General features: G+C 45.8%; 1 protein-coding gene across 1 annotated transcript; it reads right to left on the bottom strand.

Moving 5' to 3' along the window:
* Positions 1-269: 269 nt before the first annotated feature.
* On the bottom strand, positions 270-13,739 carry LOC149357872 (uncharacterized). Its single transcript, XM_089576679.1, has 5 exons — positions 13,641-13,739; positions 5,728-5,879; positions 2,896-2,963; positions 1,566-1,652; positions 270-391 (listed from the first exon to the last, which is right to left on the bottom strand). The coding sequence occupies exons 1-5, from the start codon at positions 13,737-13,739 to the stop codon at positions 270-272; spliced, it is 528 nt and encodes a 175-aa protein (XP_089432805.1).
* Positions 13,740-23,639: the final 9,900 nt, after the last annotated feature.

The raw sequence follows: 23,639 nt of genomic DNA, 5'->3' as shown, positions 1-23,639 counted from the left end.
AGAAAGTACCTGGCACGGCGGGTTCTCAAACAAACTAAACCTAAGTTTCGTGCATGTAGATATATTCAGAGACGCAGTGTACATTAACACACCGTCCTTACTACTTTCATTTAAAGCGGACTCATTTAGGAGTACTATGGAACGACGAGTGCATTAGGCATATTTACTGTGCGACAAATGTAATGCATGGTAGCGCCCGTCATATTGGCGAAATATATCGATGCTGGAAAGACTACATTTTATTCGTTCCAAACGGTGCTGAACACGCGCTATTTGCAGCTTTCCTTGTCGTAAAGAACATTTCCATCTCCCTTGCATTTTTCTTTAAACTTTTCCTGGCATATTTCGGGCACAGAATCCTTGACTTCTGGGGCCACCCACAGCATGCATTCTGTGAAAACAGAGAAAGGGGGTCATTCATCGCTCTGTTGAGGTCATACTGCACAGCAAGGCTTGAAAATTTTACATAATAAAAGTGCTTCTGATAAAGTAGTATACATTAGACGCAGAGGAGTATATTAAATTCATGTTCGAATTAATGCGCGAAAATAATGATTAATACAACGACCTGCATCTGTGGCACAATAAGGCCCCACATCAAGAGTGAAATGCACTTATTATCACTTGAATGGAGGAGTTTAGTTTTACAAATGTTAAATTAAATGATAAATTTCGCGGCGAAAGCGTAGCATTCGTGTTCGCCGCCCGAGGTTCTATGAGGTGCGCCGAAGCTGCAACGCACTACTCCGGTAAGCAAAGACACATTGTGCTCATGCATCATCCATGTGGCTGCCTTATAAAATTGATGACTCTACTCATATCCGCCTTTATTAGCTGCAATGGTCTTTCGTTTTTTATCGCCTCGATGTGTGTGATGAAGTGTACTGGCGCTGGCCGTTTAAAACATAGCACAGTGAAATCGACAATTAAGCAATAACTAGTCAATTAAAGTTTTTTTGCTCTTGGAGACAGGCATAGTTTGCTGCGCCGTGTAGTAGGAAGTTAAAATGGAGTCGAAACCACTTTCTCTTATCGATTACAAAACAGCCGCAACAGAAAACTTGAAATGAAATAGGTCTTGTGTACACAATTGAAAGGAGCTTACGTGCAGCGGCGAGCCTATAGCCTAAGAGCGCCATACAGGAAGGTCGATTGTTTTGTATCTCCAGAGAACACCGCGTCTGTAAATGCGCCTGATCAACGCACGCAGAGGTCCAGTGTACACTGGCACGGTGCTGGCCTTGTGCTTTATCATCCGACTTATTACTCGGCGCACTGCTTGCATGTCAGCTGCCATCATTGTATTTTACCATTATACTTACCTGAATTAACATTTTATTCTGTTTATACCGCTTCTAGTGGCCCGCTAGCATTTTGTTTCATAGATGGCATCACCATAAGGACGAAACAACCAGCTGAGGCACCGGTCAGATCGGACCTGACTGCCTATATTGCACAAGCATAGAAGCTGCTTAATGAGAAAAATACTTTAAATAAATAAAAAGGTTTTTTTCTTTGTGAGCTTTATGAGAAGGATGAAAGCAGAACACATGATGGCTCCTTACGGTTGCCGGTTATCGGAGGAAATTCTCCAACGAAGCAGGAGTTGCCATCGGCATACAGTTCACGGGCCTTTTGCATATTTTTGTGGTCTGTTGGAAAAGGATAAAAAATGGCTGTGCTGTGAAAGGGAACAAGTCTATAATAAAGCGAAATTTTTCATTCAGCGAAACACGCTTACGAGGGAGGCTATGCAACCTTTAGCTGTGCATAAATAGCAACCTAGTGACATACGGACGCCTCAATTGTCTTAAAGAATCAGCTCCTTTGATTTAAAGGCTCGAGCAGTGCGGTATGCGGTGCTAAGTGGCGCTGCATCAATGTGAAGGCGTAAGGATGCCACAGTCTGCGCCGCCTAGAGGAGAGACCTAAAAGCTAGCTAGAGAAGGTTTAACGACCTAGCAGCAATTAAAGATATTTTGTAAACATAAAAAGGTTTGCCTAGATTTCTGTCAACGACAGGTTAGCGGCAGACAGGTCAGCGGCAGGATGTTTACAGGAGGTAGTAGGCCTTCCTGGCGCAGAAATTTCATGCTTCTTCGAAATTTTTATATTGTAAAGAAAAACAAAGAATTTTCCCCTTAAAACCAGTATTACAAAAAAAAAATACCAGAACAAACTTTTGTTTCTATTTAACCATGCATGCATTTCCAATGTTTTGGAGCCTTTCTAAGGATCCTTTTCTGCTCCGCCAATCATGATATGAGCATACTCCTGCTGTCAATAAAACAACTCTCGATGAGTTTTCCTTTTTTTATGTTTTGTTTGCAATTGGTATTTAGCCCATATTGTGCTCTTTTGGAGGCTACGTCGTGTAACGTGCTTCAGTTGTTCTAAAGACGGCCCTCAGGACTTGTCGGACCCATCGCACAGTATGCGATCTCCTGTTTGAACGCAGTATTTGCCGCCAGATTGCCCGTGTGCCGTTCCATACATGGACGGATTCTCCTCACAGAACGCCACGGTATTAGAAAGGGAAAAAAAGCTCGCTGTTGTCTGTCCTTTCTCGCGTCTCTGTAGAAATTTTTGTGGGTAACAAGCACTGAACTTCTCTACTTTCACATGGGCGAATAACTGAGAGTGGTGTCAGTACTGCGCCACACACATCCCACCAGGAACGAATATTATTCATGCATTGTGATTCGTGCTGGCCCTCTAAATGCGATCCAGGCGGGCAATCAGGCTCACCTTGATCGCATTTTTTCTGACCAGCACCTGAACATGAAAGTTTTCTCCCAGGACAAACAATGATGGCAAAATTTTTAACCGGCTAGTGGGTCCGATATTATAGTTACTGATTTAAACTCAAGAGAAGAGTGAATCATGCAAGCTTACCATCGCATGGGGCAAGATAAAAGACGCCAGGCCTAGATTTGCCCATTTTGTTGTAGAAGCATTTCGTCCTGTAATGAAATGCCACAGGCAGCCTCAAAAGATCTCATAGAAGACGTAGTGAACGTTTCCCACCGTAACGCAACTGTGCTCCGAATTACAATGATTTCCATTGCTTCTAATCTGCTCCATATTTCAAGCTTGTTTTCGGTATCCAGAGAACATGAGCCTCATGCAGAATAATAATGCTTATTGCCCCCTGAACGGAAAGTTTCTCTTTAATCTGTACGGTTAATACACACCTCAACATCATGAACAAACGCGCATTTATCTTGTCCCTTATAATCACGGTTCTAAGACTTATCAAGGGAGAACAAACGCAACCGTGGTTGGCAGAGTGATGTAGAGAACTGATATTCAGAACTTCTTTCAGATCGCGGCTAGAAGGACGGAGCAGAATAGAGTTCAGGGGCCAAACCGTAGTCTTGCAATGGAATTAATTGAGATAACGATGGTGACACCACGTTGTCAGACTTGGGAAAAACGATACGTGTCTTTATTGAATTCTTCTTAAGACGACCACGTGCAATGGCGCTCATTGTTTCAGATAGCGCTTCCAATATCCCGGGGCTTAACTTGCTCATTCTACGCGCAAACCCTGAAAGCTCTCGGAGAGAACTGTCATAAAGAGATGGACAACGCAATAAGTTTTTCCTTTTTAGTGCGCTGAGCGTACAATAAAGGCGAAACCATTAGGGAAGTCTTCATAGCTGACTGCGGTTAAGGTCGGCTAGGGAAAACTGGTTTCATTCTCGTGAAATGCAGAAAGGAACGATATACCGAAATTAGTCCTGAACGTCACATGACACTGATGCGAATTTACGAAACCAATCAACTTTGCGGACGACCCTTGTGACGATAATGACAGTCGTCCAAGGCGCGCAAGTGGTGAATGTATTGATGAAGTAATAAACGATGGGTTGGACATGAGTCATAATTTAACCCATAGATTTGAAAGTTATGATATTGAAGGTTATGCGTGGGGCCAACCCGCACATGCCTTTGTGCGGAAAGCACTCAGTTGGGTCATAATTCGCTAACTGCGAATGACCATTAATTTAATTTTCTGCCTTAATTGTGTCTTATTGTTGAGAGCGAATCTCAGGCACAATTATTAAATATCTCGTACCGCGGCAACGCTAAGCCTGAGCAGCGCTCTATTCGGCCCTACAGAATCACCATTGTGGATTCACTGTTCTCGGTGCTGTACGTATTAAAAAAAAGCTGAATTGCTACTCGAAGCAATTATTAAAAAGGCCACATTGTTTTTTCTTCTGCAGGCGATGACAAAGGACGAAAAAACGGCGGCAATAGGGCTATAATGGCTGCGGTCCGTATCCTCCACCACATGGGAAGTGAGGAAATAGTGGGGTGCGGTGCAGTGTGGTGTGGTGTGTTGTGTAGTGTAGTGGAGTACAGTGTAGTTTAGTGTAGTATATTTTATGACAGTGTAGTTTAGTGCAGTGTAGTTTAGTGTACTGTAGTGTAGTTTAGTGTAGTGTAGTGGCGTGGAGTGCAGTAGCGTGGAGTGGCATGGAGTGTGTGATGTGATATATTATGGTATGGTATGATACGGAAATTAGAGTGGAGTATGATAAAGTTGGTGGGTTTTAACGTCCAGTATCATCATGCTGATTTCGAGAGATACGATAAGGGAAAGCTTCGTGTTTTTTCCGACTAACCGGGATTCTTTAACTTGCACATGGCGTCGCGCAACACACGGGCGTTTTACGCTTCCCGTTCCATCGAAACGCACCGCCGGGGACGCGCGATTCCCAACTATCCCAAGCATACACCCGCCAGCAATAGCCAGCCAGTCCAGCACAGCGGTGCACCGCGAGAAGCTCCGATGTCCTGCGCTTTTATGTAAAGAAATGGAGCTCGTTTCCGGACTGTTAGTTCTTAGAAGAACTTGTTGTTGGGCTAGTTGGTAGTTATTCATCATTAAAATCAAAGGCGCCAAACCATACACACACACACACAGGAGAAGAACACACATACCATACACACACCATACACACACGGCGCTCTGTCTCGTCTTTCTTCTCCTGTGTGTGTGTGTGTGTGTATGGTTTGGCGCCTTTGATTTTAATGATGGTAGTTCTTAGGTGGTTTGTCTAAACTTTTTTGCGCTTGGTATTTTCTCTTCCACGAAAAGGCACGGGTTACTTTTGTTTAAATGAAACACCTGAATTTTACACTTGCATGTCTATTTCCTCGAAATGCCGTTTTGCTAGGTGTCCTTTAGGCTAGCCCCGCGGTGATTCTGGTCCTGAGGCGCGCAAAAAAAAATGCAAGAGCCGAGCCAAGCAGCTGTATTGCACTTGACTAGTAAATCATTCCCGCTTTAAAGATTTGAATCCGCGGTCACCGGCTCAGTAGCTGAACACCACAAGAACTGAGCCTTCATGACAAGAGAAGTGCATTGAAGTGCACAGGAAGGACACTAAAGGGAAATGTTTTGCATACACCCGCTGTTATCTTATTCGCTTGGGTATTTTCCAGTTTCATAGTTATTTAGTTATGGTTGCATCACGCGGCTTTCACGCACGGTATAATAATAACATACTTCCGTTTTTTTTTAGCTCTTATATGGCATGCTTGCTGCTTAGGGCTACTTGCTAAAAGCGAAGCCGATGACTCGGAATCGAGGCCAGCGTACAAAATGTGAGCGGTGCTGGGTGCTCCGCAAGGCAGCCTTCAGCACCTTTATACTCAGTACTCCACCTCATCCTTGCTGCACTGAAATAATACTGCATTCGATTTCATACATACTTTGGCGCGCCTTCAAGTCCCTGGTAGTGCCACGTGAAATTTGTCGATTCACTCCGATAGTCGATTTCTCCACGTTTCGCTACGAGGCACTTCTGGTTGGGGTCGTCAATGGTGCTGAAGATGGCCACAGCTACTTTGAAGTTCTTTATTACCTGCATGTAGGAAGGCAGAAGAAAGAAGTAAAAAAGCCGCACACTTCAGAGAAACCTGAACTTCTGTAATTCTTTATCGAAGAGCTTTGCCTACTGTGAAATTAGTGCCCTCTTTTTAGTCCCTTCGTTTCGATTTGTGTATTATCAACGTAAAAATTGGTGCTAACCGAACAACCGTGCTGCTGGTCCTCGCGCTGCAACTTTCCCCCTCCTTTTATGAATAAAGATTACCCTCACTACTGATACAGAGATCACGTTCAATCTTTTTCAAAAGTTGCCAGACTAGCATGATTCTGCTTGTGTTTTGATGTGAAGTAGAATCATGCTTCCTAAATTCACCAGACCCTCGCCCTAGTGAAAGAATCCCATTTCCACCTTGAGGGAATGACTCGAATGTTCTGTCTTTGAAAAGACAAATAAGTTCTCGCTTCATTCGGCTGGGATTTCAGACCGTGTCTCCGAGAATAAATTCCCAGCGGGAATGCTTTACCATTGTGTGATGGCGTGATAGCCTTTGGCTGTATTTATTTTCTATCATTTAAATAAATATTGGTCAGCTCACTCAAAAGGCAACAAAGGAGCAGCTGCAACACAACAACATCAGAAAATTTTTGTCTATTTATTCGTTAATAATTGAAACGGATCTGAAAGCAAGCAACTAAGTACTACATTTTGAGGAGCACATCATGACTGCGTGTGGCTAGCAACGTGAAAAACAGCTGCTAAACTGCTGGAATTGACGGCCTTCTCGTGAAGAGTAAACCAAACAGTTATTGCAAATCTCAGAGCATCAGACGATATCTGACCACACTTGTACAACATCCCATGTTTTCTTTTTTGTGTGTGTCCCTTTCTCTCTCCTTTGGTGCCACGTGCCGCAGGGGTCGGCATTGTTGGCCGCCGCTGTTGTATACTGCTGTTTAATTTTCAATTTCATAATTTCTCCCCAACAGACTCTTGCACATGTTAATTTGTGCAGCATAAAGTGCAGTAATGAAAATTAGGGGGCGCTTAAACTCCCCCTTTCAGGGTATGACGTGAGAGCGTTAATGCGCCTTTCCAGCGACTGCAATTTACCTCATTAGCATATTATCCGATAACGTGCTCTACTCTTCTTACTAGATGACCTGACACACCAATCTCACGTGACACAAGCATATGGCCGTTCGCGCATTTTCACCTTTCACCGATGTTCACTTTTCTACTCGCTCAATCACTACTCATTAATTAGGGACTCCGTAATAACACTCATACTTATTAGCAGACAGTCGTAAGCTACCGTATTATGACAAAGATCACAGGACATACCTACAAAACTCCGCTTCAACCAAGCCGCATGAACGTGGAAGAGGAGGGGGCTCTGTTCCAATGTAATTACCACAATATTAATGCATAATCTTTACTTGGTTCTTGCGTGGCGTTAGTGGAAGAAGATAACAAAGTGTGTTAACAGAACGTGCGGAAAGAAAGTGTGGACAGTTGTTCGCGCTTCCGCGGGTTACTCGGTAGTAACTCGGGCAAGCTGCAGCCAATGTGAGGAAGCTCGGGTAAGCTCTGCTAAGTTAGGAGGAGCGCCGCTCAAGCTGCAGACAAAAGAAGAAAGGTCGGGTAACATCGGCGGAACGTCACGCCAGCTGTGCGAGAAGTTGGTCGGGAAGAGCAGCGTGGGTTGCACATTCCTTCCGGATAGCTGGGACAGAAACAGCCAACTGCCGGTGCAGTGGCGCATCGCTTAACCGCTGCGCCACTGCGTTGGTAGTGCTATGAACAGTCGCCGCCAACTATGAATGTTAATTAGAGAATGATCAATTCTGCATCCAACGGTGTTAACCCACAGAGCTCTGAATGGTGTGCGACATGGGGGCCAACGCTAAGTTTCACAAGCACAAACCACAAACGGAACAACGCAAAAAGCAGAAGTACACCAGGTTTTCCTATTGATAGCACGTAAGGAGAGCTTCCTGCCTCCTGTACTTTCTTGAATTCATTAACTTTAAATACTTACATGTCATAATGATGGTTGCTTCATGTTGCGTCCTTGTAATCAGAGCTTATGGAATGTTTTAATTACTTTTCAATTCCGCCTCTCCATGTCTGACGTCAAACCATTTCAACCAATACAGTGTTTCATGAGTCAACGACAACGCCGGAAGCCAAAGGGACGACGCAATTTTTTCCGCTGACAACATCCCTTAGCGCTATCGTTTGAAAATTTTCCGCAATAAACTGCTGCCCCGCTATGTATAAACGTCATCTCTTGTTATGATCGCTTCTTCATCCTGTATATCTGGCGCTTACTGACGTGTGTGCGCACACGCGGAAAACACCGACTTTCGTTGCAGGGTAAATTGCTCAGGTGGCTAACTTCCGCTTGTTGTTTGCAACCACGGCTTGGCTGAATATAACGAAGGAGCTTATTGATTACAAATATCGCGACAGAAGCTTAACCCTGTCCACAGACGGCACAACATTTGAGTCAACCAAGCTCAAGTCATGCTCTACAATCAGTCAGCGACAATTAAATATGAGCTTCAACACATGATTGGTAATTTTAAACCGCAACATGTGTTAATTGTCTCTCTCGCTGTAGTGACAGCGTTCTTCTCGCCAGTAAATGACAACTGCAGGATCCAGCCATCGGGTATTGGCCTCACTCACGCGGTCCAGTTGTCCTGTCATCAGTACATCATCCAGCTCATGCAGATGAGCATTCACGCGCTAGATAAGAATTTTCCAGTTCGGGTATCTTTGTTCACAGCTGTGGAAGTGATTAAGTCCGTGTGGATGGGACTGGCTGCGGAGTGAATCAGGAATTGCTTCCACAAAAGCATGCTTTATGGACGTAGGAACGACTGAGAACACTCGATATTGCCGTCATTGGACGCATGTGGATTTGTAGCAACGCGTTGTTGGTGCCCAGACAGCCGGGCATAATTTCGCCTCTGATGACTTCGTTGGTGCCGATCGTTACGCAGCCATTGCAAAGTGGTACAGTGACGTTGCCATTGTTAGCATCTGATCACGATGGCGAGGAGGCCGACGTGGCGCTAGTTGTTGTCAACACTTTGACCACGATGTGTTATATCCAGTATTCAAGCGACTTAACTGTTGGCATTCAGGGCCTCGGCGGGAAACCAAGTATGACGACTTTTGAAGGCTCGGGAACTGCTGTGACAGGTTTTCCTTTGAAAAAGCCGACGAGTGTAAGGAACTTTCTAGAAAATAAACACCAGGTTCTTCGAACTTCACATTTCTGGCTGTATAATGGGAAGTGCACTTACTATGAGCCCCGGATACGAGGAACGCAATCCATTCGACTGTCAGGTTCGCTGTAAGTGGGCTCGACTTTATTCACATTTACTCGGCGGTTGAATGCCAGTCGGTATGCGCAGCTGACGGAAAGAGTTTTCGAAACATGGAAGCTAGGAATAAGCTAAATTTCATAGCAACCTATGTATGCGATCAGGAATTAAGCGCAGCTCGCTGCATTTCCTCGCTGCAGCTCGCTGCGCCTTGCAGTTCTAAGCTGCTCGTCCAGTAGTGTGAAACTTCTAATTTTCTTGTGACTTTCGTTTTCCTGAGTTAACGATATCCACGCATATGAGGCAACGCTTCGAAATAATACAATGCTCAACAATGCTACCAGTGTGGCTTTTCATTGCGGCGTTGCCCCGAGAGACGGAGCCACCGCCGCGCCTGCCCGGATAGCGGGCAGAGATCGAGTGCATGCACCGGTGCCGAATTCTCTTAATTCTTTCCGCAAGTTACATTCTTAAACATGCATTAAACCCTCCGAAGTGCTTTTCCTGTTGTCCCGCCGTAGAAATTAAACCTTATAACGAAAACAAATCGTACAGCTTCCAGCACATTTGCACCACTTTTATCGCTTTCACTAACATCGGCAATACGTTTGGGACGTGGTATGAATACGCTTCACGCAATCGCTGACTTGAGGACAAGGCGTGCTATCAAGTCATCAAAAGTTGAGCCTGTCCAAAAGACTGGTCACAATGAGTTCGTATCTTTTAAGCCTAACAGCAACTGATCGCGCCCTATCGGGGTCGGCGTAGCAGTATATTTGTCGCAAGTGAAAACTGGTGCGCTTACTTAGCGCGCAAAGCGAATGTAGCCCACGGGGGGCTAAAGTCTGAAGTCCTGACTTTATTATTTCCTTCCCTTCTCTTTATCTCCTCTTGAGCCGTGCAGTCGACAACTAAGAGCATACCTGAAATTCTGAGTATCTTGGACGTGTTTTCACGTGACCCTGGTGGGTGTGGATGCGGTGCACCCATGCTGATGGCGGGGTGAGGGAGGGGGGGGGGGGGGCAGGCAGTGGTACATGTCATAACCATCGCTGCCACTTTTTAGCTCTATATGTAGGATCAGGAGTCATTTTCTTGCTACTTTTAGAAGGCGGAAACAGTGTTCTTTAACGGTTAAAACGTTTTAAAAGTATCGTACGAACATCCATTCTAAGCATTAGGTTTGATCAGGTGTCTGCAGCGTAACGATATAACTAGCATCCATGCGTAAGCCTCCGTTTGCGTTTTCTGCATAGAAACCAACCGCGCACACTCGGCTACTTTCGCCGTGAGACTTTTAAACTGGAAACAACACCTGAGAGCACGCCCAGCTTCCCTGGATGTCAGGAGCTATCGTCGTCTCTTGGCCGGAAGTAGCGAACACTGCGCAGCTCAAGGGGGATATTTTCAAGTTGTAATTATAAAAAAACGAGTGTGGCGAGATTGTGCGTGAGACACGTCCTACTGCCTGCTAAAGCTGACCCATGGACTGCTTGCTGTGCTCTAAGAGACCACAGTCGAACGCACCTCAAGAACACAGCGGCGAGTTTCGTTCAAAGGAGGCTCTGCAGAAAATGGCATCGACTGAGTGTCATGACGTCACTGTTAATCCCATTTCATGGAGGCACCTGTCAGCCACCTTCGATTTCTCGCTACGGGAATAAACACAACCGCATGTGAACCAGTGGATGCCATTGGCTGGAGGGCCTCCTTTAACGGGCAATCGCCGCGGTAGTCCTGAGTTGTATCTTACTATAGATCCAACAACAATGGAAAATCTATGATATATCCCAAATATTCGAAATTTCCTCGCTAATTTTAAGTGTTCAGCGCCACGCTCTACATGGTGGCATCTATGCAAACTAAATTTGTTGGTCCAGGCTTTCTTAGCTTCAGTGAGAAGTGAATCAGCATTAGTAAGTATCAGAAATGAGAATCTTCGACGAGCTCTACTCAAGCACGAACATTCCAATGCCTTATCTTTCGAAAGGAGGGGGCGGGAGCTGCAATCGATGTGTTACTTTAATATACATTTTTCAGGACACTCTGCGGAGGCAAATTTCTGGGGAGTTTTCGGAGCGTTGGTTATGCGTGTGAGGCGAAGGGCAGTCCTCTTCGCAAAATACACAAGACCAACAGTGCTTCCCTCAAAAAATAATTGCTCTCTCAGCAGAAGAGGCCACGGTGTGGGAGGAGGCCTCTTATTTCAGCTGTCTGCCCTTTTCCTAAACATGGATTGAGCAAACATGGATATGGGTTCATGGATATCAGTTCGATTCATATTTAGTGTTAGCGTTTGATTTTAGAGTGTTAGTACATAGCGTATGCAGTAAAGACGCTTATTTAGAATGGTATCTATGTAAATTAAGTTGCTCTAGTAGCATCTTAGACTGGTCGCTTTTATCCTCTGACCCAGCGCTCTGCGAGCACTGACGTGACAAAGAAAATATTCCATAATTTTGGCATGGCAGCGACCGGGGGTGACATTACCTGCATTTTGTTTAATCTGCACCATACCTTTCTGCCAAAGCACATTCATATTCCAATGCGCACAGCACTCGCTGACAAAGTGCTGTTTCATCGGCACCTGAACATGGCTTTCCAGCTTGGTCAGCGTCGTCATCGTCAGATAAGCCAGCGAGCAGACACTGCCAATATAAGCCTCAAGAAAATTGCATTGTCGCTTTGCACACGCAAATGTATCCGCTATAAATTCAAATGAAAATCTCTACTGCATTTGCACTGGCAAAAGAGCGGAGCCGCAAAGTTTTCTCGTCCAAAATGCACGCGCAAAGATAGCCGCAAGAAAGCCCCTCGTACTAGGCCTTTTTTGTGCTTGCAAGTGCTGCTGGTGCAGGCACCGACGTTAGCCCAGTGGTCTCTGCTGCCACACAGTGAAGAATCAATCCTAAAGGGCGGCAGATCCTTATGTACTTCGTTGGATCGAAACTTGAGCGTAAGTCGAGCTTAAGAACATCGAAACACTATCACAAAGCCACTTCGTCATCCGGCACCGGGGTCCGCTCTATTGTATACCACCGCCCTGTCGGCAGAGCGCTGGGACTCGTGGGAAGCACCCAAGTAATGCAGAGCGGCCAGCGGCTCTGCAGGAGGAAGTCGGAGCGCCTCGAGTCGCTCTGAGCGGGATGCGAGCGCTCGGAACAAACCAGCTGAATGTAGTCAGAGCGCTTGATTTCGAACAGCAGAATCTGCTGTCAGCTGTCAAAGCGCTCCAGAGCGCTATGAAACAGCCAGCCGAAGATACAGTTTGTAAATAGTGCCACATTACTCAACAACGAACAACTCTGAGGTGCCATGTTTCGTCTGCGCTGAACCGCTTCATTTTAAGTCCGCAGGCTGTCTCGATTTCTCCACTCTCAAGGTGACTGGACATCATTATTCGGGAAGTTGTTTAGCAACCTGCATATGTAAGTTTTGGTTGCATTTTTATGCACTTGACGTTTACTTTGCGTAGTAATGATCCCAGAGTTCCCGCATTGTTAACTCATGGCATGATAGTTATTTTTTTGGCTCGCGTGGCAGTACGCGTCAGCATCGATGAAGTCGGCTGATGCCAAGCAAGCGATAAGCAAAGGGAGTACTCATCGGATCTGTCCAGCTTATCGGATATGCTAGGAGACGAGGCTTGCCCAGCCCTGTGCTCCGTGCATACACGGCAACCCTCGTTGAGTATGCCGATTCGTTCGGTCATAAGGCGCTGATGGAGGGAGCAATCGATGCTCGCGCGACATTACTAAAAAACTAGATGTGTGGACATAATGTGCAACTTCAAGCAGTAAGAAGACGGTCACGACATTTGCTCTCTGTGCCTGTCCTGAAGCATTTGGTGTTCTCACGTCACAAAAGCCAAAAAAACATACGTAGTTGCCATCCCTCTCGCCCTTTCAACCAAAGCGTTGATCGCAGTACAGTGTGATTTATGTACGCATGTCCTGGTCATTGTTGTCTCCTCTGCTGCGGAAGCGGCCGGCCATCGCCTTCGGCTGGCTTTTTGAACACCACAAATCAATCAACTGTCCTAACTCAAAAGAGTTTCAGGCGTCCGGACTCTCTACCAAAGGAAATGTCTGAGTAAAGATGTGTTGGGTTGGCTGATGTGCGTCATATCCGACGAATAACTCACTGGAGCAATAAAAACACAAGTGCCTTAAAGGTTTCAAAGGCTACATTCCGAGCGCAGCTTAACTATATGCACTATAGTGGTGATTATAACCTGCACTGAACAATATGCGGACAGTGCTCGGTTCAGAAAGAAATGCGAGCCCGACGGTGCCGAAAAATGTGCCTCATACATCAAACCGGAGATTAAACGTAGTAGCATCGTGCGCGCAAATCTGTCACCATGCGCAGGGGTGCATTTTTTTAACATAAATCGCTATGCGCAGAAGCACTAGAGGACTTTTTGATCGCAACTGTACTGAAAGACACAAAATCTCACCTCAAGGACGCTCACCACGTCGTCACCTCCTTGAGAGTCGGTCAGAGCCGAGGAGGCTAAGATAGAGACCAGGAGGATGTAGGTGACAAGCGAAGCCATGTTGATGGCGCAGATACCTCAGTTGATACGCCCTGAAATGTGCCCTATTCTCTCTCGGTCGGACACCTTTAAGGGCCTTTGGCGCCGCCTGCGACTTCCGCTCCAATAAGAGAAAGTTCATTCTCTCGCACAAGCTACGGAGTTAGCGGTAGGGACGGGGCGATATCGGGTCGTTTCCGTTCGTTCTCAAAGCAGCAGCAATCAAAGAAATAAACTGAAAGTAAGGGATGGCATGACCCCGCTCTAAGGCCGAAAACATGCGGCACGTGTCGCATCTCTCGGTGCAACCCAGGCTACAGGGTTCAAAAAACGCACATAACGTCAGATGTCGTAGCACACCGATTGCTCGCAGCGCTGATTCGTAGCAAACCTGCCACGGGACGCTACGCCAAGGAGAAATGATGCACAACTGCAAGCTTTTTATCGGGCGGGAAGCGAGCAACAAAAGCGGTTATTTGGCTCTTTTAACAGTGCCTGCAAGCCATATGGTGTTTTGGAAAAAAGCCATTGTACTAAGCATGACAGCAAAAAGAAAATCACCAAACGTACATGCTGAACAGGCCTTTATGCTCACGCATGTTGTTTACAACGTTGAGCACGTGGCTGAGAGCACCATCGCAGTGGAGACCTACACACACCTGCGCGCCTACTGCTTGGAGAACTGAACTTTTCTATGCTAAGGGTGCGCTAATTTATAAATTGTAGCGTTTCGCCTCATTTGTAGCCTTCTGCTAAAATAATTCCATAATAAGATCTCTAGGCGTAAAAATCCTGAAACTTTGCCTACGGTGAAATCAACCAGCTGTTGTAATACACGAGTATTTATGTTAATATCGGATTCCAGGTTGGTCGAGCTGCACAGTTTTGAGAAATGTACGGCGCGGAATTTCACGTTTTTTCGACTACTTTTTCGTTCTCGGGCGCTCACTTCGCAATTTTCGAACTGCTGAGAAAAAAGTAACAATGTCACCAATGTGTTCAGGAAAGTGAAAACAGCGCTATAATTTACACAAACCACACAGAAAGACGGACAGGACGGGCGCTGACTCCAACTAACTTTACTGAAAGCCACATGTTGCATATATTGTGACGGACTAGAAGACGACGAAGCGGGCAGTGGCATGGGCAGGAGCGCTCGTGCTAGGCTCGCAGACATTAAATCATATCATCGCCATCGGTCATGCAGTCCTTTCTTCATCGCTTGCCGTCACGTAACATTTGGTGTAAGGTGCTGGGTACCTTCTTCATCCCGGTCCCGGAGCTTAGGAGCCTGCTGTACACCGAGGTCTTCTGTGGAGAGCTCACGGCTTCGCACCTCCCGGCGCTTCCCCAGCCTGCCAGGTATGCCCCGACGCCGCCGCTCTTCACCGCCCCGCCCCAAGCCCCGACCAGAAGACACGACGACACAACGACCGCCGCAACTGCCCTGTGACCCCACTCACAGCCCACCTGAGAACCCACATGAGACCCTAGAAGACCCAACGACCTACGACCCCACTGAACCGAGACCGCCGCCACTGACCAGAGAACCCATTGACCACCGACACTCACACGAGAAACAAGTACCCCAGCCCCTGCCGTTGGGTGTGTCCACGGGCCTGGACGTTGACTTCGAGAAACCGGTGGCTCCTCAGTCTTCGTGGACCTGGCTTCACGCGCTCATCATCGCTTTCATCGTGACGGCAAGCCCTTCATCTTCTCTTCTCTGTTCATATGTTCTGCCACGCCCATCGTCACGTCGTGTGTGGCATTCTTCTAGTTCGCGCGATCGGGACGATCGCTTCGTGGCCCCGAGTCATGTGACGGACTAGAAGACGACGAAGCGGGCAGTGGCATGGGCAGGAGCGCTCGTGCTAGGCTCGCAGACATTAAATCATATCATCGCCATCGGTCATGCAGTCCTTTCTTCATCGCTTGCCGTCACGTAACAATATATAGCCCGAAGAAGGTGAACGCGTGCGCATTTCTTACATGGCAACAAAAAAAACACACTCATACGGACGAAAACTTTTCATAATCGCGTATTTTTTTAGCAATCTATCCCAGCTACACCAACTAGCCAAGCAAAAGGTACTTTTAAACGAAATGTCACCAATCTTTGGTGCAGTTGTAGCGCACATGTGGTGAGTCCTATGAGTCAAATATCAAGTTATTATTACAGCACATTTAGATGCCAAGGGCGCTAAGCAACAAAATGCGACATGTTACCACACTATTCTACCTATGTGTTGTAACACCACTGTAAGACGCGCAACGTGAAGCACCCTTTCAGCGAGAGTCTATCCGGATTACTGCCATCAACAACCTGTCACACATGAACTCTCAATAAAACACACCTAGCTATGAGTTTGAGACAATCATTTCACAAAGCATGAACGTGCTTCAAGCTGTCTACTCGTATCTATGCGGTCTTCTTTCCGGCACATCAAAAGTTAGACTAAGCAAGCTTGGGAGGCAGGATCCTTGCGATGTTCGAGGCGTATTACTAGATTTTATGGCTAAACACAGCACCTAACTTACACGGTAAGTTACCGCGAAGTAAAACATTTGTGCAACACTTATGCTGGTTATGACACGATAGCGTTAAGGACCCCGTCAGCGACTCCACTTGTTCTCATTAGCATATTACCCAATGACATGCTCTACTAATGTTACCAGATGACATGACACACCAATGGCACGTGCCACAAGCATACTGCCGTTGGTCCAACCCCCCCCTCATTTCGGATATAGTCGTAAGCTAAAACATTGTGAGAGCCCATATGCATACATATTGAAAAAGAAAGATACATAGCTACAAAAGGGGATTGCTGATGCATACAGCAAAAGACAGCCAGGGAGCCATACATTAAGGGCCTAGCCTCCGAATAAACTTCATCCTACTCGTCGACCACAAACAAGCCCCACACTTCTTCTTTGTCCCCACCATCGGCAAAAGCACCGTCCCGGTGCTAAGGTGTGTACGGCAGCTTACGCCAGTGCCAGCTTGGCCGGAAGAGCCCTACAGGACCATTTCATGTATGTTACTGAAGTACTGGATGACATGGCGGCTTATCACAGGCAGCACCTCTCGAACAGTTAATAATGCCTCGTCTAAGGCTGAAGACGCGGTTTCTAGCGCCACGCTCGCTGCACACGTGCTTGTTGCATCTCAGTCTTCTCTAGAAGGGTAGCTGTCTCCTGACGCCGAGTTTTCCGCGGATGCCTCTGCAGCAGAAATACCTCTCACGTGCATCAGTGCTGAGAAGGTAGTTGAGTTTCGGTGCAGTGGAGTTCGACCTGCTACGACATCGCCTATAGTGTTAGTTCTGCTCTGGAATCTGATGGCGTGCCTAAAGATCAGCGGATGCTCAAATGTACACCTATGATGTAAAAATGAGGGCCATCTGAGGGGACGGAGGACGTTCTTTCTGTCAAGCATAGGCCTCGCCACAAAGCAACAAAGAACAAGCCATCGCATCGCTCGAGATCAAGGAGAAATGGCGCTGCCTCAAAAGACGCCTCGCTGGCTCACTGCATGTCCCACATGCATATCCCCACGCGAAAGTGAAAGCTCCTACACCAGTCCCTCGGTGCAATAAAAAAAAATCTGTTTCTATGATTTGTCGTACATCCAAGACTCGGCTCCGTCATGGGACTACTTACACGACTGAGCAGTGACAGCCTGCACGGAGCGCCAAAAGCCTATATAAGAATATTCCGCTATCTGTTTTGAGCTAATTTTTAGCTTTTTTTTTTGTTTGGGTCATTTTTTAACCGCATTGGCACTCCCTCTTGAGATGTGCTCAGCCTTACTTCCGTCTAGTGCTCTGTTGCTCTGACTTTTTTAGATACCTTTTGTGGCCCTTCTTTAAAGCTTTGTAAAAAGTTCATATGAGCAGGAAATAATTTCACTGCCAAAAATAAGATGTTCAAAAAAAGGCGAGCGCGGCCCAGGGGTAGCGTGTCTTACCCGCAAGCCATGAGTCAGTGGTCGGATTTGCCACTAATTATCCATTTTTTTTTGTTCAGCGCAATTCAGTTTCTTTATAAACTTCCTGTCGTAATGACATCTGAGTAATTCTTCGACGTTGTAATCAGAATTTATGTAGTGTTTTAATCATTTTTTCATTTCCGCCTCTCAACGTGTCGCGTCAAAACTTTTCGAGCAGCACGGGGAGCCTTAACGTCGTTGCATCAAAAAGGAAGCATATCAGCCAGCATGATTAGCTTATTCTTTCACTTGGGTGGCGCTTATTGCGTTCTCTCGACAGAACTCTCTACTGTGCGGAAAACTTAGGTAGCAAGTTTTACAAATGTTTTGTCGAAGCTGAGAAGGACAAGCACAACTCTTTCTCTCGCACATGTAAATAGTCTGAGCATTCTGGGGGCGTAATTATGGCTAGAGCCCTCTATATCCTTCGGTATTCCAGGAATTAAACAATATTTTTTGATCGGAGTGCACAATACGACGTCCTCAAGCGTATTCATTTCAGGATCCTTGAAAGGATCTTCGTTATTGCATGACGTATATTTCTTTGTTTTCCCCTTTATTTTCGAGATTGACATGAAAACAATAAGACCACTTCAGCTACACTTGAGCTGATAGGGGTGAAGTTAAAATTTCTTAAGTTTCACTAGATCATCTAGTAGTGTTACCCACTGGGGTGGGTCACGCTGCGCCTGGTAACATTCCCGCAGATAAACAGCACTTTCAACAAAGTTCTCACGTGTACTACGAGTGTTTATATCCGCATGCCTTACTTGCATTCGCGTTTTCCACAAGCTGTGGAGGCTAAGAAGCATTAATAAGTCATAGGGTACCTCTTTGCGATCAACTGGTAGAAATCTGATACCATAAGGGTGCAGTGGTAGTTCTTTCTTGATGGTGACGTATATTTCGACGAGTAGCGGCAGACTGCGTGTAGCTCATAGATAAAGCATATGAGGTCTTTTTGTGCTAGCATTTGAAATAGTGAAGTAATCACCGAATAAAGCCGCGTTGGCGTTCGGGCTTTTCTGCAGTGCTCTGCGACGGGTAGAGGTCGCAGTGATGACGTTACGTACGGCGACGCTACGCTTCCAGAGAAAGAAACAGTTGCTACGGGGAAGAAATCCAACGCCACCGAAGGGGAAGTCCAAGAAGCATTCTTTGGCGGCTTCACACGACGCGAAGCGGTATGAGCGCGAGGACAGCGGATATCTTAAATTTCGGTAACAACGTCGTCATAGTTTCCCCGGAGCCCTGTAATGCAGCGATGAGAAGCCTGAACATTGTCGCAGTTTTAATCGGCGATTATGTGAACATTTTAAATGCTCGAGCAAAACTTTTTGCATGATTTACTAAAAAGCTTCAGACAGTAGGAGTCTAAAATAACCCGGAATTCCCAAACAACCATTTAGTAACCTTCCCGTTAGTGCTACCAGTTAATAAGAGACGAGGCAGCCTCGTAAACTGTACTGAACGAAATTAAAACAATATCTCTTAAAAAGAAACGCTCAAGAGAATTCCATTCCATGTTTCCATCGTTTCTTCCTAACGCGGTCAACTCATAAACGTTTCATTAGCGATTCGCCATACTCCCTGAAACATCCCAACAAAAAAAGAGGTAGTTCAGGCGGGTGTGAGAATTCTGGTACGTGCCCATCACTTTGAAACACCCTTAGAATAAGGCTAACAAAATACTGCCTTGCGCGTGAATAGCACCTACCTTTTATGCATATGCCGTTTTCATTCTCATGTATAAGTTCTGTGACACATCCATCGCATATCGGGAAATTTTCCGTTTCTCCCCATGTACCTGATCGTTCGGAGCCGATGACCCAAAAGTGCCGACCATGCCGTTTTTAAATGGAAATGAGGGATAGCACATGTTTATTCTATGCATACACGTTAATGAGGGAGGCGAGGTGGATCATGGGTATTTATGGTTTTAGGCGAATTTCAAGCCCATGGGTTTAAACAATAGGGCGACCCATTTAAGGGCGGTACAAACTCCAAAAAACGTTTCCTAGCGTTACGACTATATTTACAGTCAAACTGCGCCATCGTCACGAGGAGAAGAAGATACATCCCAGCTCCATTGGCGACCTGCTTCAGGGAATGATTTTACTCGGGGAGTAAACGTACTCAGCTAGTAAAATAAAGGCAATGTGTCAGAATTATTCCTAGCCTGTCCCAGGCGGCCGGCTTCGACGCAGGGATAATGGCTGCGCTCTTCGAATTAAGACCTCGCCGACGAGTCGGGAGCGTTTGGCCTTCGTTTAGCACGATGTTCGTCATATCAGCAAAGTAATGTAAGCATAATATACTTGTCAAGACAAAAAACGGCATTTTTTTTTACAGTGGGCGGCGATTACGTGGTATACGAACACTAATTAAACGTGAAGTACTCGAACTCTTTGTGACGCAAAAAGATATCGCTTCGAAGAGCCCCGCCAGTCGACAGAGGCCATGTTTCCCGCCACGAAAAAGCAAAGCCAGGGATGACCATCCACTACTCTCACATTTAGCGCGCAATCTATTCGTGGAGGCAATTCGACCAACTGTACAACCGTTTCAGGCTCATGATCTCTCGCGAACAGCTGAACGGACCAGTTTCACTGACACTCGCATGCGACCGCACTTCAGAAAGGAGTGCATCGAATTAATGACATCTGCAGCAGGTGGTACGCGCTGCTATGAGCGACCTGACGTTTGCGTTTTCCATGTAGTTATGTAGTTAGAGGTCCTACGCTTGTGCAAAGCAATGCTGGGTGCACATAACTTGACCATTGCGGTCTGGAATGGTATTAAACTGCGTTAGCGCTGCTATAAAGAAAAGGTAGGGTTATGGACGGGGGTGCCAGCAGCTCCACTTATGTGGCACCTTTTCTAATCATCTTGTAAATACTGTGGAAAATTTATGGCGGCAAGGGTTGTTATTTTTTTTTAGTTTAGTTAAATCGACTTGCTTGCTTAATGTCGTATCCCTTGCGTACAGTCAGTATGGTCTGTTATGGAGCTATGGAAACTGTGGGGCACAGATGCAGACCTAGTAGCTTAGAAAGAAAGCAATACTATGGGTTTTAGCAGAAACTTCAGCTTGCATTATTTTATTCCATTCTGGCGTGAGTGTATACGACCAAATTTTTTTTCTGGGTAAAGTAAACGCCACGCTTATTTATTTAGTTATTTATTTGTACCTCAAAGGCCCCATTGAAGGGGTATTACATAAGGGGTGGAATATTCAGCAGTACATTTCTTCGATGGATGATTTGAATGAACCTGGTCCAGCGAGCCATGGGCGCTCGCTGTGCCTGACCGCCAGGGTAGAGTACGACTGCGCACGTTTCACAATGAATGCTATGACAAAAGAGGCAAAACCACATGGCACCAATGCATTACCACTACTAGTCTCAAGCAAGTCAACAGAACATCATGAGCACACATTGGCTTTAAAAACTCAGTAGTGAGGCCACACATAACAAAATTGTCATGAGACGCGACACGAAAGAAGGCAATGCATCATGATATGTTATCAACAAAATGTTATGATCTTGTTATCACAACGAACCTCACAAATTCTTGCTCCTGTGGGCACAAATCCGAAGCCCAGGCCATAGAGGAGGATTTGCTACTTGCTACTGGAGAGAAGACATCGAGAGGCAAGCGAGCACGAAACACCTGCATTGCAAGTCACAGCGGCACTGAGCTAATCCATTATAAAGCATTGACAAGTAGAAGGCAACCCATTTACAGTTGGAACCATATCGACCAGGACAATGACCACAGTGGTCTCCTTGATGCCGAAATGCTAGCCCCTAGCCCTAACAGGTCTTTTCTTTCCTCAGTGCCTGTATTTTGGGGCTGCTTTATATCTGCAGAATTTTCTCCCCAAGAAACCAACGTGTTCAATAGCATGGCGCTGCATGGTATTTAAGCAAAAGAAACCAGTACGAACACCCACTACAGTGTGCAAAGCTTTGCGCCGGGGATATTACTCTTGGTGCGCACTGAAATTTGATAGCTTCATTCACCGCCCGAAAGGACTAAATGAAGCACCCGTTACTAATGCGTTTATTGTTCTACGAGAAAAACGTCCCTGCCGTCGACATCACAGACATTTGGCGGCTGTTATATGCAATTCTCTCCACGGTACGGAAGAGAACCACCTCCGCAATATTTTGGAGACAAGTACATACAAACAGCGCCAAACAACATAACCAGAAAGAGGAGGAGACAAACGCGGCGCTAAAGTTACAACTGAGTTTACTTGAAGGAAAAATTTCAATATATACATACAAAAATGAGCACACGTGCGCACAGTCATACATCAAAGTAGCGATAAAATCAACAAGCCACGACAACCGCACGGGTTGTACGTGCCTCCAAGCTACCTTTTGTGCAGCAATGTCATTTCTTTCGTTCACAAAGCTAAAGAAGTTTTGCTAAGGCAACCATTCGATTTTCTAGTGATGTGGAATGCTTCGGCGACTTCTCTTGTAGCCTTGTCAGTATGAAAAAATAAATCTGTATCGTGAAAAAAGGGCATGCATTTGCATACACTGCAATGACTTGCCAGGTTCGTGTCTTTTTTTCTGCAATGAAATGGCATCCTCCATAAGCCTAACATTAATGCATCGGTCTGTCTGGCCTAGGTAAGTGCGACCACATGATAAAGGAATTTGGTATACAACCCCCATCTTTAAATTAACGAACTTGTTCTCATGGTTCACCTTGCAGAGAGACTAACGTTTGGAACCTTCCTGCTTTCTCTGAACTGCTGCGCTTAACTTACCCAGCTTATTAGGAGCAGGAAAAACAACCCTCACGCCATACTTGGCCCCTACCCTTTTAAAACGATGTGGAAACGCGTGCACATCAGCAATGACAACAATTTTTTCCCCTCAGAGTTTTCTTTGAGCTGCCCCGTAGTGCTGTAAGAAGCTTATCTGCACCCGCCACCAGTACGGAATCAGTACACCCAGTCTCCCTACATCTTTGGGCTTGGACTGCAAGACTACCAAACATTTGGTGCATACAAGATTTTTTGACGGCCATACCCATACATCCTGTCACAATTCCGAATTTCACAAGATTAGAATGGCATGACGCGTAATTAACAATAGGTGTTTCACTCCTGGGAGCGTATCGCCAGCATACGTGGTTCGGCGAGAGGGACAAGCTCAGAGCTAAGAACTGCAAGACGTTCCTCTGAGGGATCTCATGAGTAAACCTCAGTCCGGACCCATGCTATAAAAAAAAAACATCCAGTATCTCAGGCACACACTCAGTACCCAAAGACCTAACTAAAACCAGGAAGTCCTCCACATACCCAAAAATTCTGATGCACTTTCCTTTTAAGTCACTCTCTATTTTTCTGTCAACATAACTGAGAAAAATGCTGCTAAGAATTGGTGAAATTTCGGCACCAATACACACTCCCGACTTTTGCTTAAAAACTTTACCTTCCCACATTACATAGGTATTCTCTAAATAAAAGAATAAAAGTTCCTGGAACGACCCAACGGAAATGCCACAATCATTTTGAAATACGCAGTCATCATTTTGTTCTGAGATGCAATTCTGAACACATTGCAGAAGTTGATTATGGAGAAGAGAATAAAATAAATCAACCACGCGTCAATGCAAAATACAGTACACGAAGCCGGGTTCTCTTTCAAGAGAAAGTTTACAACTGCCTCCGAATTTAGAACAACAAACGGGTCAACAACGGAGGGTTATGACAAAAGCTTATTAATGCCAAGTTTCACGCTCTGAGACTATTGCTCGAAACGGATCGCCAAGCTTATGCGTTTTAGCTGAAAAGAAGATTTATCGCTTTTATGACCCTTAACATCATTCTGACGTTTGCTGCAGCTGATAGTTGGGTTGACCGGGTGCCTATATATTACGTGTTTCTTTCCAGTAAAGGATCA

The sequence above is a fragment of the Amblyomma mixtum genome, chromosome 3 (assembly GCF_055824585.1).
Source record: "Amblyomma mixtum isolate Tamu chromosome 3, ASM5582458v1, whole genome shotgun sequence".
NCBI lineage: Eukaryota > Metazoa > Arthropoda > Arachnida > Ixodida > Ixodidae > Amblyomma > Amblyomma mixtum.
This window is presented reverse-complemented; position numbering and strand designations above follow the sequence as displayed.

Bases quoted from the DNA above. Each gene is read 5' to 3' on its own strand.
- LOC149357872 (XM_089576679.1), bottom strand. From the start codon at position 13,739: ATGGCTTCGCTTGTCACCTACATCCTCCTGGTCTCTATCTTAGCCTCC. The intron at 5,880-13,640 runs GTGAGATTTTGT...TCCTACATGCAG, and splicing joins ACGTGGTGAGCGTCCTTGAG to GTAATAAAGAACTTCAAAGT. The intron at 2,964-5,727 runs GTATGTATGAAA...ATTTCATTACAG, and splicing joins GGACTTGAAGGCGCGCCAAA to GACGAAATGCTTCTACAACA.